At 40.5% G+C, this 27,743-nt stretch overlaps 1 protein-coding gene across 1 annotated transcript in view; it reads right to left on the bottom strand.

The window, feature by feature from the left end:
* Positions 1 to 10,953: 10,953 nt before the first annotated feature.
* arfgef3 (ARFGEF family member 3) overlaps positions 10,954 to 27,743 on the bottom strand; it is an 84,434-nt gene continuing 67,644 nt past the window's right edge. The window contains exons 34-42 of the mRNA XM_034681956.1: positions 25,602 to 25,733; positions 25,224 to 25,354; positions 24,824 to 24,832; positions 23,880 to 24,098; positions 23,556 to 23,727; positions 22,761 to 22,862; positions 21,906 to 22,291; positions 19,999 to 20,473; positions 10,954 to 18,851 (exon numbers count right to left, since the gene is read on the bottom strand). Of these exons, the coding sequence (XP_034537847.1) occupies positions 18,660 to 18,851; positions 19,999 to 20,473; positions 21,906 to 22,291; positions 22,761 to 22,862; positions 23,556 to 23,727; positions 23,880 to 24,098; positions 24,824 to 24,832; positions 25,224 to 25,354; positions 25,602 to 25,733 (1,818 nt within the window). The 3' untranslated portion in view covers positions 10,954 to 18,659. The remainder of the gene's footprint in view (positions 18,852 to 19,998; positions 20,474 to 21,905; positions 22,292 to 22,760; positions 22,863 to 23,555; positions 23,728 to 23,879; positions 24,099 to 24,823; positions 24,833 to 25,223; positions 25,355 to 25,601; positions 25,734 to 27,743) is intronic.

Raw genomic sequence — 27,743 nt, 5'->3', positions numbered from 1 at the left:
TTGGTTGGTGTTTCCCCAGGTTTACTCTGGCTGTAGATAGCAGTTTTTTTTCACTCTTTTTTAGGAACACATCATGTAATGATTGCCATCAGGACATAAAGATAATTTTAACCAGTATGACAAAAAGTGTATCTAAATCTGATTGCCAACCCCAGCTTTAAAGGTTAAATGTTAAAACTATATCTTAAATCTTAATTGAAATGTTAATTTTAAATCTAAATGTTTAATATGACTGTTAAATATAAATTCCAATTTTTAAATGTTAAATCTAAATCTAAATGTTAAATTTTAAATCTAAATGTTTAATTTTATATCTTAATGTTGCTCTGCAATCCTAAATATTTTGCTGATATGTAAATTCACTCCGTCGCCTTGCGAAAACACCAACATAAAAGCTTCATAAAGCGATACAGACTTAGCCATAGCAACTTAGCTTGTCCATACCATAGACTGGGTCAATACTGACTCTGAGCGTTGTGAAATCTCTTTATGGTCTCCAAAACTGCCTTTCCAACATTTTTACAGTGGGCAGTCTGGCAAGTAAGCCCCATAGGAGTCAATACGGACAGACTATGGTTGGGATATCTGTATCCATTATGAAGCTTTTATTTTGATACTAATGGCACCCCCTACAAATCCACACTGCCGCCTATGGGAAGTACCAAAATAAGAGCTTCATAAATTCAAACTACATTTTTGTGACGTTTTGGAGCTAAATGTGGAGAATTGTTGCAGTTGTTTTCAGTGTGCACAACTTTACAAACAGCACCCCATAAGTGACATGATCATTACGATTGGCTTCATTTACAGACTTCAGGAATAAGTATGAAAGAAACATTTCAACGCAATTCAGCACCAGAGTCAGTTATAGCCAGTATTCCCAGTATCTGCTACAACAAAGATGAATGCTCATGTTGTTCAATGTTCTGAACACCACCATAGCCGGACTGCAGACAGACCACCAGAGTGCCCTCTTCATAATCTCAGGGGACTTCAACCATGTCACAATGGCAACTAAACTTTGACCTCTTACACACAGTATGTGAGCTGCCCAACAAGAGGGGAAAGAGCACTGGATCTGCTGTAGGCTAATGTAAAAGACGTATACAGCTCACAATCTGATTCACCTCACTCCCATCTTCCCAGCAAGGACTGTCCTTTGTTATTCAAAAAAGGCTATCCTGAATGCTAAGAAAAGGGCTTTCAGAGATGGTTATCTGGACGGGATGAGAACAATACAAGGGCAGCCAAAAGTGAAGCTCAGGGAGACTCACAAACAACACAAGTGGCATGAAGACCATCACAGGTTTCAGGATGCTTGGCAGCAGAGGAGTTTAAGGCAGCCTGGACATGACAACGAAGTGAATCTGTTCTTTAACAGATTTGATACAGCTCCTGCCCTTCTCTCCCCTGTCTCTGCTGCCTGCCAGTAGCCGCCAGCTACTCCACTGCCCTCCCTTGCTCGCCCTCCTCCTCACAGTCCCCCATCTTCAGGTGAGAGCCCTATTCACCCCCACTGCTGACCTCCACATTGTCCCTAACTGCTGATCATGTTGGAAGACCGCTGACAAAACTCCACGCAGGCAAAGCTACATTCCCTGATGGTGTCAGCCCCAGGGTCATCAAAGCCTGTGCTCCCCAGCTCTGTGGAGTTCTTCATAATGTCTTCAGCGTGAGCCTGAGTCTACAAAGGGTTCCTGTGCTGTGGAGGACGTCAAGCCTAGTTTTTGTCCCTAAGATGCCGCACTCTAGCAACATGAAGGACTACAGACCGGTGGCACTGAAGTCTCACATTATGAAGACCCTGGAAAGACTCGTCCTGGAGCAGCTCCAGCTGATGGTCGGGTCCCTCTTGGATGTGCTCCAGTTTGCTTACCAGCCACACCTGGGAGATGAGGATGCCGTCACCTTCCTACTCAACCGTGTCTACGCTCACCTGGACAAGCCTGAGAGCAATGTGAGGGTCATGTTTTTTTGACTTCTCCAGTGCTTTTGACACTATCAGGCCAGATATACTGGGTGAGAAACTAACATTGATGCAGGTGGAGGCTCCTCTCCTGTCCTGGATTGTTGACTACCTTACTGGCAGTCCACAGTATGTATGCCTACAACACTGTGTGTCAGAAAGAGTGGTCAGCAACACTGGGGCTCCACAGGGGACAGTCCTGTCTCCTTTCCTCTTCACCTTCTACACCACGGACTTCAACTACAACACAGAGTCCTGCCACCTTCAGAAGTTCTCTGATGACTAGTTGGATGCATCAGGAAGGGTGAGGAGGCTGAGTACGGGGCTGTGGTGGGCAACTTTGTCACATGGTGCAAGCAGAACTATCTCCAGCTCCATGTCATAAAGACCAAGGAGCTGATAGTGGATCTGAGGAGGAGCAAGGCACCAGTGACCCCTGTTTCCATCCAGGGGGACAGTGTGGAAATTGTGGAGGACTACAAGTACCTGGGGGTGTACTTGGACAGTTAACTGGACTGGGGCAAGAACACTGAAGCTTTTTCCAAGAAGGGCCTGAGCCGCCTTTAAGTTGAACTAAACAAACTCATCCGCAAGGCCAGTGATGTTTTCGGGGTGGAGCTTGAGACTCTGACAGTGGTGACAGAGAGGAGGACACTGTTGAAGCTCCATGCCATCATGGACAACATCCACCACCCTCTCTATAACATGCTGGTGAAACACTGGTGAAACACAAGAGCACATTCCGTGCAAGGTATAGGCTTTCAGATAAGTGAAAATAGAAACGGTAAACAAGCACTCAAAGTCATTCAATAAGTCAGGGAAATTCTGGACACAGCCCTGGTCTTTAGCTATATGTAATGCTTCTATAAATAAATGTACATACTTGGAAAGAGCAACAGCACAATGAGAAAGTAAAAAAAAAAACAGAAATTCATCTTTTATTTATTATTATTATTATTTTAGAGGTTGTGAAAGGGGGAAATTATTACAAGCAGAGATGTAGACCAAGGTGCAAGGGCTGGGTTGACATGGCGTAACTGGCACCAGTAGAACAGGCTGAACAGATGCAGCTGAGAGGTTTACAGTTTGCTGTTCTGAAATTCCCAAGAAACACAGGTAGAAATGAATCACCATAACCAATCAGATTAGAAAAGCTTTTTTTTAGTTACATGGTTACAATGTTGTAATGATCTGTATTCAACTTAACTAAATCACTTCCAAAGAAAACAAACACACCTAAAGTCTTGAGTCTTGTGACAAGATTGTGTCAAAGTGATGTGACAGGATTATGAATACCCAGGGTTACCTTGTTTTACCTCATGCTACTGTTACAGTTACCTGAGTCCCTCTGTTCTAGCAATGATTACTTTTACCCAAGCTATGATCCTTCCTCTGTTCCACAGTTCTCCACCCCCTCAGACTTCCCTTGCTTTCCTCTCTTCCCAACTCCCAGTCACCTTCCCTTCTTTCACCTGCAACGCCAGCAACTAATTACCACATCAGCCACACTTATATCATCACAAGCCATCTGTTTTTACGTTGTTCTATATGCCAGAATGTTATATAAAATCCTCAAGTCTGACGGCTCCAGCTCATGCTGCTTTCTGGTTTTGACTCCTGTCTGTCAGACCATCCTGTAAGTCATCAGTTTTTATCATTAAACCATGGACTTCTTCTGAAGCCTTTTTTTTTTTTACTCTGCATACGGGTCTTTCCATTGTTCTGTTTGCATCAAACCAGTTGTGACAACTCATTTTATTTTCTATTTTTTCTTTTTACATTTTGTGGTTTTGGTTTTAGTGCATATTTGTGCTTGCATGTGGCAGTGAGCAACTTAAACAACCTCAAGGAGACAGCAGGGATCCCCAGTCTCCAGGATCATGGCCATTTAGGGATTCTGAGATTTGAAACCATATTATAAAGTACATTAGTATCATATTATACTGTACAATATCAAATTATAACCTATCATATCATATCATATCATATTAAATTGTGTTGTTTCATAGTGTATTGTATTGTGTTGTATTGTATCATATTGAATGAAACGATTCTGTATCTTATGTTATTATATGGTACTGTACCCTAACTTATCTCACTGTAGGGCATCAAACCATCTTTATATTTAATCCTGTGTTACTGTAAGGTATCATACTCCTATAGTATTGTATCGTATCTTATTTTATCATAATGATCATATTGTGTGGTAGCGTATTGTATCGTACTGTACAGTATCACACCCTATTGTATCGTAACAATCGTATCATACAGTATCATATTGTACTGTAGGGTACTGTATCTTGTGTTATCATATGGTACTGTATCCTATGTTATCTTACTCTACAGTATCGAACACTAACATATCATATCATATCATATCATGTGGTATCGTATTGTAACTTATCTTACTGTACAGTATTATACCCTATAGTATCATATCGAATCGTTTCGTATCTTATTGTAATGATTGTATCGCCTGGTGTCGTATCATATCTTACTATACAGTATCACACCCAATTGTATCTTAACAATCGTTTTGGTATCGTATCCTATTGCATTGCATTGTATTGTATCGTATTTTATTGTTTCCTAATTTTATATAATACAGTACTGTACCTTATGCTATCATATGGTACTGTATTGTAACTTCTCTTACTGCACAGTATCATACCATACCGTATATTATCCTATCTTATAGTACAGTATCGTACAATATCGTATCGTATTGTATCATACCCTACAGTATTGCAACGATCCTATCTTGTGGTTTCTTATTGTATGGTACTGTACAGTATCATACCATACGGTATCGTAAAAATCGTATCATATCATATCATATCGTATGGTATTGTGTTGTATTGTTTCAGAATATTGTATAATACAATACTGTATGGTATTGTATCTTACTATACAGTATCACACCCTTTTGTACAGTATTGTAATTCGTAATGTATCGCAATGATCGCATTGTGTGGTTTCATATTGTATCTTACTGTACAGTATCATACCCTATCATAACAATCATATTGTATCGTATCACATGAAATGGTAAGGTATGGTATCATCATGTGTCATATCTCATCTCATCGTATCTCATCTTAATGTATGGTATCATTTACTTTTATGTTTAAATTGTGGTAACATTATGGTGAAATCAACGCTAAAAGTAAAGCTTGGTATTCTTGAGGTCAAAGTGAATTAGGAGCTATCAGTTGCTACCTTGGTGACCTTTCTTAAGCCAAAACCAAATCTCTAATTGTTAATATTACTCCCAGTATAAAAAGAAAAGACAATCATTATTACATTTAGAAAACAAAGTTGAAAATGTGCTTCATTTCTCAGTTATATTAAACCACTGTAGAGTAAGAAAGAGAGCTGGATGATTCAGAATTTTCCACTTTATTGTCAGCCATTGTATTCAGAGGTCAAGCAATGAGACAACAATAACATACTGTGGATATAGCACAGCCAGAATACATACAAATATGAGTATCACAAAATAAAGTTATTTTCTGCTGCCATGACAGATTGTAAAAGTGTTCATGGTTGGGAAAATATATCTCTAGAAGAATGCTACAGATGTGTTCGATTAACTACGTATCATCATCATCATCATAAAAAATAGACATGTACATGATTTACAAGGTGTGGACAAAACAAGCTAACATATGTCTCTCCAGGATATGTTAGAGGAATGAAATACATATGAGTCCATTATGGACCTTCTTGAGTCATGTTTGTAATGTACCACAAGTGCCTCATGATGATACAGGGCAAGCAGGATACAAGCAGAGTTGTTTGTTGTTTGCTTGGTTGTTTGTCTTGTAACTTAAATATCACAGGTATGATTCCTGAAAACACAATCCTTAAAAAAGACACACCAAATAAAACATTCATTCTGTATGGAGGTCTTGAGTGTTCAGCAGCTTGTCCTTGTCAGTTAGAAGGAAGATGTATGACAAAAACGGACCAATCAAGCCACAACCTAAACAGATTTACAGAGAGCTGTCGGTGCATCGGACAAAAAGTGATACAAATCTCTTCCTTTAACTGTCTTCTGTCTTTTCCATCTCACTTGCTCTTTCAAGCTTAAGATGGATGTCCAGTCTTGTGCTTTTTAAGAGGCTCTCTCATGTATCCTGCCTTGAATCAGCCCTCAGTTTCCTCCTCGATGATTGCCTTGTCCTTCAGCCTCATGCCATACTCTTCATCACTCCTGCCCGTCTCTGGTCCAGGACTTGGCGGCAGCAGCTCCACGTCCTTTGAGCTGCTTGTGCTGGCAGCTCTGGCAAGCCTGGTGAGTGTCTGTTCATAGGGCGGGGGCAGGTAGACCATGAGGAACACGCCGTCAGCCATGTCCTGCTCAGAGCTGGAGCTGGGTAGCTGGTGCTCCCTCCTGCTTCGTCTGATGGAGGACAGCAGCTCACAGTTCCTCTCCGGGTCCTGCAGGTCCTCCAGGGCGATCACGTTGGCCAGCCCAAGCTTGCCGCTGAGACTGAAACCACGTCTGCGTCGCCACATGAGGAAGCCGAGGGTACTGAGGAAGAGGAGGAGGATGGAGACAATGGCTAGAGAGATGTAGGTGATGGCTCCTGCACTGATGATGGCCTCACCTGAGCTCTGTCCCTGTGAGTCAGACACAAAGAGATTGGGTTGTAACTTCAATCAAACATTTTTATATTCTTCTTCTTTTGTTTGCCTAATAAATAAACAATTTATGTTACCAGGATAGATGTTGGATAATGTCAAGAATAGAAGTGCAAAAAAGTAACAATGCACTTAAAGAAAGCACCATGCTCTCTGAGCACATTCTTAGTGTGGAGATAGATCTACTGTGTGTTTGACCCAATAAATTAAACTCAAATACACATATTGTGGTAAGGTAAGGTTTATTTTAAAGGAGAGTAAGCAATGTAAGAGATTAGAACAGAAAAACCTACACCAGCAGTGTTAAAGGGAATACTGACGAGTCAAATGACATCTGGCCAACAGAGGGTGCCATCACTCCTGAACATCTGCTTGGCCTCTTCCAAAATCTAATCTGTTCCATCAGAACTGCACACAAATAACGACTGAACTGTGTTCCTGTTTAACCTCAAAATGTATTATTCAAGCTTGATGAAGCTATAAAATGAAGATTCAAAAAGCAAAATGAGAAATTTTTGATTTTATGGACTTTTAGAAAGAGCATTAAAAAGTCTGCTGGAATAAAAAGTAACACAAAAAACATTTTGAAATGTAAAACACCTAAAATTTTGGAAACTTGTATTGTTTGCGTTTCATGTTTTATTGTTTTACCATGTCATCATCTTTCTCTTCACTACATGGCAGTTACTTTGTAACTTGGTCATGTCTGTCTTCCTGGATCTTTGTTTATGATTCACACACACAAACTATTGTAACAGTCTTATATCTGAATCACACTGTGTGTTTCATACTGTGTATGTTTTTAATAACCTGGTGCAATTTTATCTGTGCAGTAACTTACCTTACTATCTATTCATTCGATAGTGTCCATAGTGTGTATATATCAGTAATATCTGCTATATTCAATTTAATTTAATTTAATAAATTTAATGTAATTCTATTCTATTTTATTGTAATTATTATTATTATTATTATTATTATTATTATTATTATTATTATTATTATTATTATTATTATTGTTATTATTATTGTTGTTATATCTTTTAACTATTAAGTACAATTGTTGTATTCCTCTGTCCCGTGTTGTAAGCTGATGGATCAATGGGGGATCATCTTATCTTATCTTATTATTTTACACTCCAACAATTCAATTTTTCAATGGAAATTATTTTTAGCTTAATGTGTGAAGTTTTGATCTCATACACCATATAAACATTAACATACACATACCGACATACTGAACTTGTACAGACAATACCCCACATTAACACCACCCACCCCCCTGACCAAGAGCACACCCTAAATAGAGAGCAATGAAGAAGATTCAGGAAGAGTTACAAACAAAATGACAAGCCAACAGATGGTAATAAAACAATAATAAAAAGAGAATCTGACATTAAGTGAAATATGTAGAAATTATTATATATTAATATAGTAAAAAATAAATAACAAATGGAGACCATACTTTAGTAAGTTTGTCAGGGAAACCTCTCATAAACTGTTTGTTTTTAATAAATGATCTCTTAAAGTGCCACAATCTAACCTAACGAAACTACATTTTACTGATGCAAAGATTATTCCCTTTATAGTATACATTTGACGGCTCTATGTAAAACTTTTCTGTTTGTATATGTTGTCCCCACCTGAGAAACCTTCCATAACAAAGCTAACATTTGACAATATTCCCATTTCTAGTTGTGTTACAGTTTTATTTTATGGATAAGATAAAAAAGTAGAATTTTTTTTGAGTGGAATTTGAAAGAGAAATTTGAAAAATGTGACTTTATTATTTTCAGTTTAATCATCACACACTAACATACAGCATACAAGAAGACAAATACTTTCTGACATTTAACATATCTTTGTAAGTGTGTTGCCCACCACAAAGGGCCATTCATTCTGCTGTTATTTTTTACATAGCCACCTACAATTTTATCCAATTCACATTTCTGTCTTTGATGGAAGAGCCTTCAGAGCCACCCCTGCTTTTGCTCCTCATACTTTCTTGAATAAAATCTGATCAAAGTATATGATTTTAGTAATGATGGGAATCTTAACACAGTCAATGGACACTCTTTTTTCTTGTGTTGTGCAGATTAAATGATAAAAAGGTCAACTGAAGACGAATTAATAATAAAAAGGTGTTTCTTCTGACTCACCGATGCCTGTCTGTCAGTGGATGGTAGAGCCGAGGGTCCAGGTGACCAGTCCAAAGAGTCCCGTCCTGCTGGTCCAAACTTCATCCAACTACTCTCCAATAGAGACCGCATGGTGTAAGGGTGGGCGGGTGGCCAGGGGGTCTGAAACCCTGCCGTAGCCAGGATCTTCACGGTCTTAGAGTGCTCAGAGGACGATCAGTAGATGGAGAGACGAGGTGGACGAGTCCACTGCAAACCCAGAGGGACACTGACCGCAAAGCTGAAGCAATCAGCCAGAAATACTAAAAGAGAGGGGGAGGAGGGAGGAAGAAATGAGGGCAGCAGACAGAGCGTGTGTCCAGCTGACAGGAGACACGTCACTGGTCCTGATGGGAGGATTTATCTACAGCTGCAAACAGCAGCAGCAGGACCAAGTTCTGAGTGTGTGTAATTGAGATAAGACCAGAGAGGGAGATGGAGCAAAGAAGTAAGAAATATGAATCAAAGTTGACTTCAGGTTTCATATACAGTCATTGATATCAATGTTTTAACATTTAGCGAGCTGATCTGTAATAATATTTCACCATATCTTCGGTGTGATTCTCTCAGGTAAATTGGTATTTAAAGACAAAACAGATAAGGTACAACCTGACCTGAATTAGAGAGATGTCAAGGTATCAACTGGTAGAGGACAAAATAGTTATTTGATCTCTTCCATAATGACCGTTATGAACCCTTTTGATCTGCCCTGTAGGGAATGGTAAGGGTTTAAAAAGAAACCAGTTATTTAATGTGTGAGAAAGGATGCATACATAGAGGTGTCAGGTGTCAAAGGCAAAAACTGGACCAAACAACCAACTTTGGCTTCTTCTTTTAGAGGTTTCATGGCAGTGAGACATGGAACTTTTGGTGCATTTGCTCAGGAGACAAGGCAGTCAACATGTTCTTTGTAACCTCTAAAAACACCTATCAGGCTTTTGGGTATCATATAACCTGCAATTCCACCTGTGGCCACTAGATTGAACTCAATGCACAAAGCTGTGCTGCCTTGACTGTATCTGCTTAACTACATCCTGTATTGTTTTCCTATTGTGCAGCAAACTGACAGGCGGGAACACTGTAGCTGTTGACGTGGAGGCTCAAAGCCCGCCTCTTTACCTCACACTAGCTCGACAGAAGTTAGGTTGAATTCAATATTTCCAGTATGGCTCCCGCCGACTATTGGCTTCAAAACAGCGCCTCAGAAACAGATGGGTGACGTCACGGATACTATGTCCATTAATTTCATAGTCTGTGGTTTTTCCCCAATAGAGGTTGTTGGGGCCTAAAAACCAAGATCTAAAAATCTCTAAAACAAGACTGTCAGGAGACTGTAGGGAAAACAAAGTGTGTCCCAGTCAAGGTGGGATGCAGAGGTTTTGCCGGCATTGAAGGAGAACGAAGAAAAGCCACCTGCAAGACCACCGAAGCGGCAGAGTGCCTCAAGATGGCTGTGGCTTAAAAGAGGAGAGCCATGGAAGTCAGCCATCTGGGCACAAGCTGGGACTTAATCAACCTCAGCCGGGTCACCTGGAGGAGGTTTGTCTGATGTTGAAACCATAACTCTCTTAAAGTTACTAACCTAGACCTAATCTAACGCATAGACCTTTCTGGAGTGCCTGTGCTCCTTTGTCTTGGAGGTTCCTCTGAGTTGCTGCCGTAGACGACCTGCTGCTGTGGACGTTCCAGACTCCAGCTGCTATGGACGTGCCAGACTCCAGTGGCAACAGCTACTACTACTACTACTATCTGTCTCATCACTATAATTGCTCTCTCTCTCTCTCTCTAAGGACAAATATGTATGAATTGTTAACTTACCTGTAATCAAAAAAATAATAAGGTGCAAAAAAGAAATAATGAGGGGTGATTACTCAAAATGATATCAGTTTCTAACTATCTTCAGATCTGCCTGCTCTTTGTTGGGTCTATTACGACTTCATGTCCATTATATTTTTTAATGAACATGTAGTGTTGCTTCCAAACTTATAATTGAGCATACAATTATGATATATTGATTTAAGGACTGATGGATAACACCAACAATTTTTCCGAAGTACCTCTTAATCTCTAATCAAATGAGACAAAGGGAACCGATATGGCATTTCATCAAACTGTTATCATAGCTGTGAGGATGTATAGCAGTGAAACCTGATGACAGACACATGAGATAAACTGCTTTTATTGTACAACACACAGAGCAGACGGGCTGCCCAGAGGAGCGCTTTGAAACATACAGCAGATACACGACTGTAAGACTGAAAAAGCTAGAGCAGCTTAGAAACACAGAGAGGAGAGATTACAGGTGCTTTTTTTTTCATATCAAAAGCAGAGGAAAAATACACTTTTAGAAATCACAGTCACAACATTAGCTGGCCTGCTCATCGGTCTGTCTGGCTTACAGCGTTCAATGTCAGCAAAGGACGCAGATGCAAACCAACGACATGAATCTAGAAGCAGAGTCTGCAATCAGGAAGGATACAGAGAGATGCATCATATATTTTTATAATCGTGCCATTCAAGGAAACATCCCCCCCAAAAAATAAAAAAACATTGCAGTGTCACCTTCTGTTGAGTTTCATCTTAAAGTGACGTGTAAAGTGTGTTTGCACTGAAGAGTCATGTGTCAGGTAAAATCCAAAACAGAAGCTGCACCATGTTACACAACTGCTTCTCACCACACCTCACAGACACCTTCATTGACGCTTTGTCTTTGGTTTATAGAACCTTGTTACACCTGCTACACTGGTTAAAGAGCAACAATCTAGGTCGTGAAAACTCTACAGGTTAAAGTCAAACACGATTTAAGGAGTCGTCCACTGGTTTGGTGTTTCATTTAGTTTGAGGACAGGCAAGGAAACAATGACTAAATACTAATTACCCACAATTACTGATGGCTTATTATTGAAGGCAAACAACACTACAGCCCGGGAGAATCATGCTGTATGAGAAACCTGTATTTGTGTGTTTTGCATGTGTTATATTTGACCTGCACAGGTGGAGCCAGACTTAATTCACTGGGGTTGCATGAATAAATATCATAAATTCACTCTTTCTGTCTTCAATACTCGTATCTACTTTGAATTCTGACATTGCAGTTTCCAAAAGTGTTTCATTCTTAACTTATAACAGAGTGCAGCATTGAAATCTTTTAAGCTAAAATCTTTATGGTCTAAAGGATGTATGTTCAAAGTAACCGAAACTTTGGACTTTGTCCGGGGCCAGTCAGATGTCATGAAGGGGGCCATGGCCACCACTAGTCACCCGTTGGATTTGCCTTTGTTGACTTGTATTGTGAGGAGCTGAGATATGACTGTATGAGAAAATAACGATATGTTCTGTTGATCATGAGATAGATTACCAGTTTATGTTACAACTCCGGTCATGTGTATTGCATGTTTGCTCTTGTGGGTTCCAGCTAGAATGAGAAGTACATGTCCAACCCCAACTTGGTCGAGGCAGATGTGTGTCTAATATGAGTCTGACCCTGCTGGAGGTTTCTGCCTGTTAAAGGAAGTTTGTCCTTGCCACTGTAACTTTCTAAATACTGCAAGGTGCAATGCTCATGGTCAGTGGTGTCCTCAGGCTGGTTGAGGGGCAGGGGCAGAAACCCCGCAAATAAGGGCACCTCCTTTCAAACCCCTGTACTCACAGTTTAGGGTGAATTTAAATGTATTGAGGCAGCGTTAACAAGAAAGTTTTGAGCTGCTAACACTTAATTTCCTGCATTCTGGTGAATATTTATGAGAACAATTGTGCTGGAAATAGAATTATGAAAAAGGAAACTATTTCTTTCTTTCTATATTATTGATTATAGTACATAGTTAACATAACACAACATAACAATTAACTACCTGGACATCCAGAGGGTCCTTTTTCATGTTTTTTCCACTGAAAGAGAACCTGATAAGGCAATTTTTTGTGTTTCATCTACTATAGTGAAATCCAAGAGGGCAATTTAGCGCGGTTTCTTTTTTTCTTTTTGACATGACAGTCCACCCCCCCCCCCCATCCTGAGTACACCACTGCTTATGACAACCTCTGTCATGTGATAGTCCACTTCGGAAACTGTGTCAGATGTCTGGGTCATGTGCAGCCTTCCTTGATTAGTGTCAGTGTCTGCTCTGCTTTCACGCGTGCAGTTTTTTCCCTTCTGACACCAAAGCATGATACATTAATTCCTAGTTAATTTTTCAGGCAAACCTCTTCAAATAATCTTCTTTTAACATTTTTACCTCTCAGTTTGTATTTTTATCAGTCAGTCTGAACTCTTAATTTCCCGATATGGGGAAAGGCATAAAAAGAGCTGATTCAAACTGAGTGAAAGCTTTAAATCTCACAAATACTGTCTCATGAAATCATTCTGCTGATAGATTGCAAACAATGTACGAGTTTGGAGCTTCACCTAAGTGAATCAAATCTTCTTAGTGTGCAGATGAAGTTTTTGCGTGTGTCAGCTTGCTTAAACATTTATGACTCAATCTTTTCCTAATCTACTGCATGAAATGAACGTAAGTACTGAAACTAAGTAAGATTTATCTCAAATCATAAAAATGTTGACACAATAAGAATACTAGTGGGACTGAAAGCAGGATAATCGTCCGAGCGATTGACTCAGTGAAAATCAGGCTGAACTGTTGCATGACACTGACACATTAGTCGACTGCGTTTTTTTTTTTTTTTTTTCTCTCAAATGGAAACGCTGTCATGGATTTAACACCAAGTAAATCCTGCCCTTCACTGCAGCTGATCACACTGATGGCCGACAACATCTGTCCGTTCACCGCTGGCCATCAGATATCAGGGAATGAAGACAAACGGGGACGGGTCAGGGACACAGGGCGGGGCAGAGGGACAGAGGAGGCAGGACAGGGCAGAGAGACGAGACATGCTAATGCTGTTTGTCGATTAGACTGACCCTGCAAGACAGATTTCCAAGTAGGACCAGGGATAAGGCTTTTATTAAACCAAAATTGTATCAGTTATCTGACGTCACTTTAGTGGGATTGCGGGTCAAGTGGGGTACTGACACAAAAGCCAGGAAGCAGGAAGTGCAAAATTAAAGGACTCTTGGCTTGGTATCTTTGTTTTCAGCTGTCTTTTTTTCCTCAGACAAAGTCATTATTACACGGCTGATTCTGATTGGTTAATTATGGCATTTTGGGGTCTGCTATTTCTCTATAGCGGACTGTTGCTTTGAGGAACAGACCATTGCAGGGGAGTTTGGAGAACTGACTGTGCTGTAGTCATATCAGCGTGTTCTTTGTGAGCGGGAAAAGGGCAAACGCAGCAGAGATGAATTAATTGTTTTGACCTTCACAGGTAAACAGGAAGTAAAGTGTCAGCAAATTCCAGTAAGCTACTTTGAAAATAAGAGGTGCCATGACAAAACTTCACATAGGAAGTGACTTATTCAGCCTGATGTAGTTAAACAATTTTAAACCTTGCAGTGTTTATTTTTAATCTTCCCTCAGCCCAAATTTTTGTTGTGTGGCTTCAGGTAAGTCATAACTCCACTAAAATGCAAACATTGGCACTTGACACTGAAATGTACAAACAGACACATGCCAGTGTAGTTTGTAAAATCATATTAGAAATGGATTTATTTCCTCTATTTTCTGTCATTGCATTTGATTTATTGATTGCTCTGGAGATTTTAAGAGGATTTCAACGATATAACCAAATTGATTCTAAAATAAAAATAGCCTGACCTACTTTAAGAAGAAACAAAATCTCAAAAACCTGCGTCTCTGGAGTATTTCTTTGATTGATGGGCTTTCATGTTCATGATGATGTTTGTGAGACATGTATGATGATGAATGCCTTCTCCTTCAGTGTCTTGAGGAGTTTGGTGGAAAATGCTCTTAGTTGATATTCAGATTACTTGTGTTTTTAGGGCCGTCTTAGGTGACGTGTTAAAGCAGCTGAGGAGATGAGAATGAAAATGCTTGGATCAGCAGTCACATGCATCAACAAATCACTGTCCTTCATTACAGGCAGCCACTTCAGAACCATTGTCATGTGTTGGCATTGGTCTGTTGAATACTCACTATAAAGCAAAGGTAGCAACTGTAGCTGTTTCTATGCTTTCATTCATATACTTGTATCCTCTTATTGTCGTCTGTGTTCATATTCAATTGTCTCTGTGTTTTTGTTTGATTGAACTCAACATCATAATTTAATCTCTCTGCAGAATATGTTGGTCCACAATTGTTGATTTTAAATATGTTCTATAAATAAAGAGACTTGATTTGTCTGACTGAGAGAAACAACAAACACACAGAGGGTAAATCTTCTTAGGAGCGTCAGACGCCCTACCCTCGCAGACTGCCTGCCCTGAATATTGTCCGAGCTAATGAAGTTAGCATCAGTTAAGCGCTTCCTCTTTCTTTCATTCATCCGGTCAGTTTTTCAGTCCGTCATAATCTCTTCTGAGCAGTTTGTATTTTAGTATAAAGGTCAGGTTTGGTTTAAAGTATGTGGTTTTTTGTTGGCCCTTTTCTTACATGCTCTGGTTTTGGGCTGCAGTAACACAAGTTTGTTTTATTTGATCTGAATAGATCTTACACGAGTTAACCCATGAGTGACATATCAGACTTAAACCTGGTTTATACTTCTGTGTCGACCCTACGCAGCAGTGACCGACACGGACGTGAGCACTACATACTTGTGCGTCAATGTGTCTGTGTCACATAGCAATACTCCGAAACACTTGAGGGCAGTGTGGTGTCTCTGATCGTCGGGTCACCTGTTACGGGCCCCGCTATTTTTTCTGGTTCCTCTTTCACAGCAATTCAAGAGTATTATTTTAATTTAGAGCTGATATATGTTGCTGTTTATCATACAGCAATGGTTACAGGGTAGAAAGGAGACGTTGGAGGAGATTAAGTCGAGTGAACCAATCAGGGCTTGTGGTCCGCGTCAATTCAATGGAGGAGGTGCGCGTCAGCTACATGCGTAGGCCTCTGAGTAGGTACGGGAGCTACGCAGACCTTCGTACGTAGGCTACGACGCTAAAACCAGACTTTTCTGTTCTAATATCAGGTCTAGCAAGTCAGATGACAGGGCATAGAAATAAATCTGCAAGCCTTGTTTTCAAATTTAGTTTGTGCACTTGGGAGACTTACGACCAAATTGCACTGGATCCGTGTTCGGTCCGTCTCCGATCTGTCATGTTACAGGATCTGATAGTTTCTATTCTAGTCAATGTGTTAACATCTACTGGATCCGCTCCGTTGTACTACGAATGCATATGTGATTTGGAGGGTGCCACTTTGCCGAATCAGATACACAAGACTTCTATTTTTGCCAGACGGAGCAAAACACTTAAATCTCAACAGAGCAGATCAAGCGGGACGGGAAGTCAGGCACCGGGTGGATCGGAGACGGACTGAACACGGATCTGGTGGAAGTCCCAGGTTACACCTGAACCCGGGTGCTGTTAGAGGAAAGACCAGGGGTCTTAAAAAAAACATAGGTTCATCCATGAGAGAGTGAGAATATCGACAGCAGAGGTTTTTTTGCATCAGGCAGCTCATTGTTTTTTGATGATTTTTCGATGATGCCAATTAGTTTTTACGCTACTAAGCTAGCAAGAAAACATACATTTATTTGCTCAGATGTATTCACTCTTGCTGTTTGTTTGTTCTAAATGCTTGTTCTGCTGGCCGAGCAAAGGAAATATTCATAACAACAGCTAGGGCAAACTATTTTCTGACATTTAATGCATAAAGACTTTTAATGCAAATGGTTTTATGGTGCATTTCTTGATGTTCAAGCAGTTTCTGTAGCTTCACCATCATGCATGCAGTTGGTTTATCATAAACAAACATTTAGCATCAGCAGACCTTTGGCAATCAAAACCCTAACCTGACAGTGTGTGTGTGGTGCCAACGTGGGGCCTTACCCGGACAGAAACACAATAAAATTCAAGTGCATTCATTAAAAACTGCCAATAATAAATACATACGTAAATAAATAAATACAAATAGTACATAAAAGTGCAAACACATACTGCATCAAATAATAAATCATGGAAACCAACTATCAATTTACCCCCTATAAATAAATATTCTGCATAAATATATGAACGCACATATGTGGTTAAAATAAATTGTATTTTGTCATAGGCAGTAAATGTATTAAAGCACATACTGTAGGTAAATGTCATTTGTCTAAAATAAATACTTGAGTTTGGTGAAACACTCGTTGTGAACCAAAAACATTCAGTTAATAGAGACGGAGCGCTGTATTTAAAGCTGCAGAAAGACAAACACTTCAATACAATCAGATTGAATGTGAAACAACTCCACGCCGGGGAAAATGTGGCCTCGCTCTCTAAAGCTTCGGAAAACTAATAAATATAACAGCATTTGAACCTCGACCTCAGTGACCTGGTTTTAGTCTGATTTTTTTCATACTTGTGATCTGTCTTTGTGACGTATGTGCATCACATTTCTCAGAGATTAACTGTCTGTCAAATACTGTGGGGCAGAATCCTTTCTCCTCTTTGTGTTATCTCTTTAACGGCAAAATTCCACCAGATCCATGTCCGATCAGTCTCTGATCCTTCACTGCACTGGATCTGATAGGCTTCTATTCTAGTCAATGTGTTAACTTCCACTGGATCTGCTCTTTTGGGTTCAGGCTGCGTCTCTGATCCAGCACACCGGAGCCTTCTGGGATCAGATAAGATAGATTTCCATTTTTTGTCAGATGCCAGAGCATGACGCATCCGTACTGCGTCCCGAAAACACAACCGGTGGGTGTTGACGGACGAGAGAGCCCAGAGTCGGACCGCAACGGATTCAGAAACAGTCCGAACACGGATCTGGTGAAAGTCCTGTGTAGGAGATAAATGCTGATGTGCAGTTTGTATTGTTATTTGCGTTGTTATCAAAGCCAGAAGAAACACAGGCCTGAATGAAAATCAATCAAAGATCCTCTATTTCCCTTCGATTTCTGTGACGACATGGAGCAATTTTCAGTCTGATCTCTGAAGTCTCTGATTGTTTTTTGCCTTTATTTCTGTTAGCACTGTCTGACTGTAGAGGTTCTCTGTTGAAGGCATTGATGCTGTTATTGGAGAACTTTGCAATACTGTGACAATATTATGAACAGTTGTGTTTTTAAATGGCATTTCAATCCAATCATCAAAAGCTTTGATAGAAGAACTCCTTCTATTTTCTTGAGATGCGAGCTGAGAAGGTGAAGAAGTTACAGTAATGCTTCATAGCGAAGTTTGAAGTGATGCTAACTTTGTATGAATTATGGCACAGCTGCATCTTGGGCCTAATTTGCTGTTTCAGCCTGCTGCTGTCTTTTATAGTCTCCATCAGATCAGTATAACAATGTTCATGACAACTTATAATTATGGTTTGTATCTACCAGCTGTAGGTCAAGCCTCCGAGATACACCTGTGCGTCATCTGAGCTCTTCGAGCAAGCCTCCTCTCATCGCACCTCTCTTCTCAAGATGTATTTTAGGAACTGAAGATACATTTCAGAGGAGAGAGGAGAAAAAGAGGCACAATATAGAGAAAAGACGAGGAGGAGTGTGTTTTCTTTGAGTGTTTGTTGTGTGATGCTGAACATCTTTGACCGAAGCACAAGAGGCAGAAATGGCACATTCACAATCACATCCTCAAACTTGATGTCACATGATGCTCACCGACGTCCCCCCAGTCTCTAAATGTTCTGCTAGTGCGATACACCGCGGGATCATCAGCTGATTAAACGCTTCATCAATCTACTGCATAGTGACGCTGTCATCAACTGCATCCATCTCATTCATAATTCACCTGTTCGTCATCCTTCACCGACAGACCGACTCAAAAACTAGTCCAGTGCTGTTTGCATTTCTCCGCTGCAACGTCACAGAATGATGTCGTAGAGTCTGCCGATCCGGCCCAGCCACTCACGCAGCGCCTGGCGAACTCGGGCGTCCGTCACGTGGCAGGTGAGCTGGCTGAGGCAGGGGTAGAACGCCGGCTGGAGAGCCAGAAAGGAGGCGTCTGACAGGAGGAGGACTTGGTTGAGGAGAGTCAAGACCATGTTCGTCCAGGCCTGTGAAGTAAGAGACGCTATTGTCAAAACACGAGTCTTACTCAGACACTCATCTGAAAGAAACGTCTCAGGTTCTTCAAACTATTGTCAGCTTTAATTGATGCAAAAAAATCACAGTTGATTTGTAATACTCTACGATTTGGCATCTGTGTTATCAGTAGATTGACAGAAAATGAATCATCATGGTGTACTGTACAATAACTTCACTACCTAAAGAGTCTCCTGTAGAGAGCCTTGCTGAAAAGAGATTAGACAGATCATTTTGTTTCACTCTGCAGTCAACAATTAAAATATGAAAGAAAGCTGCTGCATGACTGTGTAGTGAAGTTAGTGTTAGGATGGAGATTCGATGGCCATCGCTCCATCTAAAGGGTGATAGTGTTAAAGTAGTACATTAGCATCCTTGTGGCCAGTGGCAGCTGTAGCTTTCTATACTGTCATGTCACTGTGTAGCTAGTGGCATGCAACCGGGCGTGTTTCAATCTTGCGCTGTCACTCTCAATATTTATGTTCTCTGTCTCACGCTGTCTCGTGACAGTTGCGTTCAGAGCAGCCTTGGATTTAAGCATGCTCTAATGCATGCACACCAGTTTCATGGGTGTCATACAGCAGAGTTTGTAAAACGGATTATGAGTATTACAAACAATGGTAGCTGGATTAAGTTGAATGGAATAAACAGAAGACATAGTTCAGTTCTTTTTTTCCATTACTTATTTTTGTTAGAGGACAAAAAAACAGTGGGCAGCTCAACTCTCTTATCTCTTGTGAAACTACTATCTAGGTAAACGCATGTATCGGATCGGGACTTGGTATCGGCAAATACTCAATATTATAAAAATTGGATCGGGATTGGGGGCCAAAAAAGCTGATCGGGACATCCCTAGCACAGACTCTTACAGAGGACAGGGCTGTAAAGTGTTGATATTTCCAAAAGTTGGTCCAATCTGTGAGGAATAAAACAAATAAATTCTCAAGATTGTGAATACTCCTTTAATTCTTCACGTCATGATGATAACCCAAACCGGACTAATGCCACGACTCTAGCGTTTACAACAAAAATGTCTCCTCAGCCTAGTCTGACTGAATTTACTGCAATTTAAATGAAAAGGTAAACTCATTTTTAATTCTTTAGACCCGCTCTCTGTACCTGTATCTGAGCCTCAGAGTCCCTCAGTGAGATGCTGTGGGAACTGATTGTGGATCCTGACCGTGGTCTTTTCTCCTGCCTCAGGACTTCAGGTCCCGCGCTTACAGAGTGCCTCAAAGGGGGAACCTGCTGGTCCACCAGTTGCTGGGGCCTCTGTGGGGGCCTCTGTGGCTCCATTGGGCCCCTCCTCTCCCCGACCCCTGCAGCTGCCCGGCCCTGCTCCTTCATGAACAGGTTGAGCTGACTCTGCTGTGGTTGCTGCTGCTGCTGTTTCCTGCGCTTGTACTCCATCATCAGCTTACTGATAGTTTTGTCTGTGGCGATGGTGTAGAGTTTGTTCCCAGCGCTTTCCCACCATTCTTTTCTTCTTCCTGGTCCGGAGCTGACAGAAGCTCCTCCCACCGAGCTCCCTGTGAGGCTGGATTCTCTCCTCTCACTACCGCTTCGGTGGTGGTGGGGCAGACTTCCTGTGCAGCTGTGAGGAGAGAAGATGGAGGTTTTAATCGGACACTACATTGATGACAAAGGCAACTTGCAACACCATGGGCGGACAAATTAAGCCAATGCCCAAGTGCCAAAAGCTGCAGTTCTTCAAATGGCCACTTGAGGCTGGTCCCAAAAAGGAGTCCTTTCCTAATCAACCTAATGTTAAAAAAGCAAAGCTTCAGAAGGGATTTAAATGTATCTAGCTTGTTGCAAAAACAACCAAACAGTTTTGGTCCTTTTAGCGTATTTCCTTTTCCATTACATCTACACAAAGGTTCAAATTTTAGGTGTGGGGCCACTTTGAATGACAGAGGGAGCTGTGCTGCTTTACTAATCATAAACAATCCAAGAAGTCCAGTCTTATACGCTCTAATATCATCAAGTCATGAACCGACTGTCTTACCAATTCACCAGATGATTCTGATTGGTTGAAACTCCATGACAACATGTATCAATTCTCAATATTAAAAGCAAAGCTAGGGAGATCCTGATCAAACACCATTTCAAATAAATCTGGGAAATTTCACCTCTGCTTGTTGACCATGTGGCAAAAATGTTAATTCCATCTCAGGCTGATCTTGAGAGTCAGAATTAATCCCAGCTTCCAGGTACAGATGTGAGAGCAGCTTCACATACATATCCTGCTAACCTTGTAGGGATTCTAATTCGCATAACCACCTGTTTACTATACTTCAACCCTTACTTAGCACTAGTTAGCAAGTACAGATATCATGATAACAATATCTTGCTTGCTAGTTGTTACCTAGCTAACTGACAAGCGAATGAATTTGCCTTGGTCAAAGGTTGTTTAATTTTACAGCTTTAATAACTCTGGAGGGTTTGAACCCTTTAGCAGTTCATCAGCTCTGACCTCTGATCCAAATAAGGTCACTTCAGGCTGCAAGAGATCAAGATGGCACAGCCAAATTTCCAAGTTCAAGGACTCAAGATTAGATAGATGGTGGTCCAAAAACCAATAGTTAATCCATATTCACATAGAGTCTAAACACAGGCTGAGTAATCTGGATCAAAGAAAGAAGCAACAGAACTAACCCTAAAGCCCTTGGTTGATGTTGAGTTTTCTTCACTGCATTCAGAAACATTTCCAGAGTAACGAGGCTCTACCCTTTAGTGATTCTCCAGGTTAGAGGTTTTTATTATTATTGTTTAAATTCAATGTAGAGGAAAGTGAAACTTTTAATCTCTTGTCTGCAGCTTTCTTGTTCCCACCTTTCCAGTACTTTGTGCTGCGGTACATTTTGTGCTTGAACTTGAGCAACCAGTAGCTCCTGACTGTTTGCTCACGACATAAAACCCAATTAAACTTCATACACAATCACTGCATGGTATGAACCTGAATAAGAAATCAAAAGTTCCTGATATCAATTTCAGCGGCAGACATGAGAAAACTGAAGTCAGACCTGAATCCTGGGCTGGGTGTGGGCGTGTCTCCAGGTGATGCTGCACTAATGTCGGTTTGACATCTGTACCCGCCTTCCTCTGATGGCGTCCCCCTCGCTGAAAGCCCACCAGCCGATGTTGGGGTGGAAGTCTCAGACTGAAAGAGGGGCAGGAAGAAGACGTGATCTCCTCCACCTCCTGGTCCTCCTCTCAGCAGTGCCGTCTCCTCCAGTGTGCTCTCTAGGTCCCGGTGCATTTGGATGAAGCTGTTGCACAGGTCCATGCAGAGCTTGTAGAGGCGTTTCACCAGCCAGGCCCAGTCCGCGCTGCCCAGCGGCTGCACGCTGAGAGACGGGATAGGGGCTCGCCAGTGAAGGCGTTTATCCCTACCGCGAGGGGGGCTAACCTGAAAGGAGAAAACCAGAGCAAAGTGGACTATTTGATTTTTGATATAAGAAACATTAATAGTTCTTCTTCTCCTATGTTACATTAGAATGGTGAAATGTTCGGGATAAACCCTCTTAGGACAGACCTCAAGAGGAAGAAGCAGCATTATAACAAATCAGGGTCTCTACATTTTACCCCTTTGTCTGTGGTCCACTTGAACTTCACAATCATTGTAGTCTTGAAGTGCATTAGCAATGTTTACTTTCTCTTTTAAGACTTAAAAGCTATCATTAATTATCAATTATTTGCTTTTTATTTGAAATTATGGGGGAAAAAACTGTTGAGTTTGCGTGATGCTAACATTTTAGTGTGAAATATTGATTCAATTCAAACATTTGAAACAATAGTTTTATTAATCATAGTGCTTAGATGTTCTTTATTCCCCTAATATGACTATAAAACAGAGGTGGTGGGGGGATGAATGTCACCTGTGCTGTTTCTTCAAAGATATCCTCGTCCTCTGAGGAAGCAGATCCAGGGTGAGAGGAGTCAGAACTCCCCTCTTCTTCTTCATACAGGATCCTCTTCACCTAAATACATCAAAAGGTTTAAATTATATACACAATTTGATTCCTGTGTTAAGATGTAATTAAAAAATTGTCCAATAGAAAATGTGTTGAATTAAATGACTGAAGGACGTTCCTTAGATTAAAATGCCTGCTCTGAACGTCTCCCATTATTCCTACCGAAAAACAAAAGTAGATGGAAAAAATACAAAAAAAATAACAAGAGAAAATAGAAATACAAAGAAAACTTGATCTGCCTTAGGAAGCTACTGGCTTGACGCTGAATAATTTAGTTTAAAGATCATGTAAATATTTGAGAAATTTTGGCTTCATTAAATTGAAAAAGCTAAAATACAAGTCACTTAGAACTGCGTTCAAAGTAAAAAGTGATATATGCTATAACTTGAAGATGGGTACCTAGGTAATCTATGAATGAAGATACAACTGTCTCTCCTTATAGTCCTGGTTAGCTCCCCACTAACCTCAGAAAACTACTCAGCTCTCAGCTGATATCTGCTTCACTTGTCTCACTCTCTAGTTTGACACTGTGTCCGAGTTGCTTGGTGCTGAATGACATGTAATATGTTAATTAGAGTTGTTCAACAGAAAAAACTGCTCCTGACACATATAGGGTTGAAAAGAGCGTAGAATGAACTAAGAAACTGAACATCCAAAATTTTAACAAAAACAACTGAAGAGTTCTAATGACGTGTCTACCTGCTGTGCAGTCATGCCGTCAGCTTGGCTCAGTGTGGCACACAGCAGGGCCTGGAAGTACAGGTTGAAGCTCATGGCAGACTGACGGTAAAGATTAGCCGCTCCGCAGACTCCTGACACCTTCATCAGCAGGTACTTCAGACCTGGCCGAGTGTCAAAATCACGCGCCGTCCTGCAGAAGAAGAGATTAGATGGTCTGTCAGCTTAATGTAGATCAAATCAATATAATTATCACGTCTATTCACCTGTAAGTTTTTCTCCTTGAAAGCCGCACATTAACAACCCATATGACACTGTTATCTGCATATACCCTGACTTTTTCACCTGTAAGAATCCAGCAGCAGATCCAGGATTATAGCTAAGTTTGTCATGGAGATGTAGCGCAGGAAGCCAGCTGAAGCTCTGCTGGGGTCTGAGCTCACAGGTGTCACCTTCTCTTGTCCCTCAGGCTGCTTGACAAACTCCTCCAGCAGGATGTCGTAGAGGTTCTGCAGCAGGACCTGGTGGGACAGCAGGCTCACCACGATGGTCCGAAATGGGATCCTGCAAAATTCAGAAACAGTTTCAAAATACATAAGAACAATATATATGGTGAATCATCAAATAAAGACAGCAATTTTTATTTGGCCGGGCCCAGGATCACATCCTTTAGGCTGGCTTCTAGATAGTGGACAGGGATGTGTGCCCTTATCCTGATGTGCTAAATTCTATCCACAGTAATATAAACACTCCTTGGTGTGTGATGGCAAAGCCTATATGTGCAGGGGGTTGATCCACAGACAGCCCCAGACTGATTAAACCTTGGATGATTATTAAAAATGTTATGCTAATGTAATGAAAGACTTGTTCAGACATATTCATTCTATGTCATTCAGAGGTGAAATTGCTGTTATGATCACTGAAGAGCTGAGCTTAACAATGCTTACAGAAACTCCAGTGTGATTACCACCAGACTGGCAGATGGTAAAAACTAACTGGGGACTTTATCACTGATGTTTGTGAATCAGGTGTTTCTTTCAATGAGGCTTGTTTGCATAGAAGGGCGCACATTTTGCTCCAGATGAATGCATAACGGCTCCTTTAAATGTATGCAAACAACATAGGTTCACAGATACGCCATTTGCTCTGCGGTGCAGTTTTTAGAGCATTGCGCACATTGTACTGCTCAACATGCAGTTGCATGCCTAACCCTGGATTTATACGGTGTACGTATTTTTCACACTGTTAAGCTTGATAAAATATATAATGTCACAAAAAAACAGCCTTACCCAATTTTCCTTTAACCACAGCAGCAGAAAGACAAGCACAGGGAGTTAGTCAGAGTTAGATTCACAGAGTCAGTTTGACTGGATTTCTTTTTCATTTGTTTGATAAGAGTAATTGAAAAAGTGTTTCCCTTTTTGTTTTCGTAAATCAATTTTTTTCATTTATATTTTAGATTGTGGAGATGTAAAAACTTTCATAAAAAGTTACAATCAATGTACAGAGTTTGCTCCCGGTATTCAAGCCATCATTTCATAAGAATAAACTGCACAAATATAACATAAAAGCTAGTACACAGAGGGCACCAGGAGCACAAGCGTTTTATCACATACTGCGGACAGCTACTGAAATATATGGACATTTGGAGCATGCTTCTGTGTGTGCATGTTTGTGTGTGTTGTTCACCTTTTCTGAGTGTGTCCGTTGGACTGGGAGTCAGGCGGCAGCTCGATGATGAGAACACAGGACTGAGCATGCTCAAAGCCTTCCTTGTTATTGGGTGTCTTTGGTGAGCACTGGGTGTCCAACATAAAGACCTGGACACAACAAAGACGACATGTCAACAGGCTCTTCTCGGCAGGCAGCAGTAGAATTTAAGTGACAACACCATAAAAAAACTTATTTCTGTAAATAATTCATCTATGATATATAATAATCGTCACTCCAGGTGACAAACATGTGCAAATTTGACAGTTTTGTAGCCGCTGTCTGAGACTACCTGTTGAGAAAATCAGACAGGGCCCAGTTTCAAGAATACCAAACCTCCCTTTAAGTCTCACTGACCTGCTGAGCCATTGCCTTGATCCTCCAGTACTCAGCCTCAGCTGAGGGCGAGTGTGACGGAGCTGCCACCTTCACCTCACAGGCGTCTCCAGAAAAGCTGTCTGAGCCGCTATGAAAACATGCTAGAAGGTTCTACGGAGAGACAAAAAGAGAGAGACAGCAACAAGTTATGACTTCAGTCTTTCACACCTTGACATGACAACACACTGAGTTACATGAAATGATAATCAGACAGAGTTAAAAAAAATAACCATACTACTCCAGATGGTGTACATTTGCATCTGAAGAACAGAAACTGAGACCCTAGTCTGATGTTTGAAGTAGGGCTGGGCAATAATTCAATAACGATAGTTATTGTGATATAATTTTTCTCAATATAAATATAACAAATTATATAATGTTGTATGCTTGTATAATGATATTGATAAAAAAAATAGATACATTTAAACCTATACTTACATCCCCCAACCACTGGAAAGGGGTGTGGGGCGTGGGGTGGGGGTGTGGTGTAATTACATGTCGTAGGTTGAGAGGTGGGCAGGGCTTAAAGCGACTGGAGCAGAATGTAAATACACCAGCTCAAAGCAGAGTCGTTAGTCTAACACTGTGCTGACTCTGGGTTAAATATTACTTAGACTTAAACTTAAACTTAATACACTTCATTAAATATACTTACAGATTGTGGGTAAAGGAAGAGCACAGAGACAACATCTGCTGTGTATTTTCAACACATTTAATGTCTACTGCAACCGTAGTACAGCTTAACACTGAATAACCGTGATGCATTCACTGCACTGTGGGAAACAATAGCACTCTACTAAACTGATACACAGAATACAATTTGATATATTATTCTTGTAAATTTAAATCATATTATGAAAATGCTCTCAACTTGAGAAAAATAAGAATCTACAAATTAACCTTCCCTTAAATCTCGTCTCACAAAAAAGACCTGCTTCCTGTTAGCATCGTTAGAAAGGATGGATTCAAGAAGCTTATTAGCAAACTAAATCCAGATACAAGCTAACAATGTCTGGTTTATTCAACTTTCACTCAGGAGCAAAAATCTGCCTTTAAATTTAAATAAAATGATGATTGGATTTTTATTGTGTTAATGATCGGTATTGAGTAAAAAAATGAATCATGATAACATCTTTTTTAATATCTCCCAGCTCTAGTTTGAAAACATAATGGGGCCTGAGACAGCAGGTGGATGATTGACTCTCCCTCAAAAACCTTGCTGTTCTATTCAAATACAAAGATATAAAAACAGAAGAACGCTCCTCACTAACTATGGTCTGCAATGCAGTTTAGAATCCTTGGCCCTAAACAAGGGAAAACCAAACTCAAGCCTGCAACAACCAACACACCAAGCTCAAACACTTCTCTGTAATACTAGGTCAACAGCTCATGTGCATGACTCTACACACAATATATATAAACTGTATACACGATGCAAATCCTTTTTTTCAATACACTAGTTATTTTCTAAAATACAGTCTCTGGCAAAATGGCAAAAGTCCTTAAACCCCTCACAGTAGGGCTGGAAAGTTCCTCTTTTTCCATCCTGATGATTTAAAGTATTATACAGTTTAATACTGTATGTCATATAGGATGTGACCTGGAAGCGTTGCTTATAAAAAATTCAGCTTTTCTCTAAAACCAGTCAAAGGTCACGTGTTGACGTGCTTGAAAGCATAAGCTACATGTTAAGGATTTACTTCCATGTACTAAAAGCTGTATGTTAAAGGTTTCCAGTTTGCTACATATACTGACACACTTCAAACATGTCCTACATGTCAACTTTGATAAGTGTTTTTCATTTATACGCAGGTATTTCAGAGGTGGTTTCATGGCCATATCAACGTGTTTATGCTGAGGCATTCTGATTTCCAAAAAATCCTCGTTTTCCTTTCTTGGCATACAGAAAGTTGACATGTGCAGCAGTAGATATGTTTGATGCAGGGGTTTTGAAATAAAGGACAATTTTACATTAATGTGGATTGTGGTTGTTGTTTGTCTGTGCATAGATGTTTTTATTAATCTTAAATGGTATAAAACAGGGGTTCCAAAACTAGGGGTTGCGAGACACTAAAGGGGGGTAGCGAGAAGTCTTCCAGATTTCTTTTTTTCAAGTAATCT

Source organism: Notolabrus celidotus, chromosome 4, assembly GCF_009762535.1.
Source record: "Notolabrus celidotus isolate fNotCel1 chromosome 4, fNotCel1.pri, whole genome shotgun sequence".
Lineage (NCBI taxonomy): Eukaryota > Metazoa > Chordata > Actinopteri > Labriformes > Labridae > Notolabrus > Notolabrus celidotus.
This window is presented reverse-complemented; position numbering and strand designations above follow the sequence as displayed.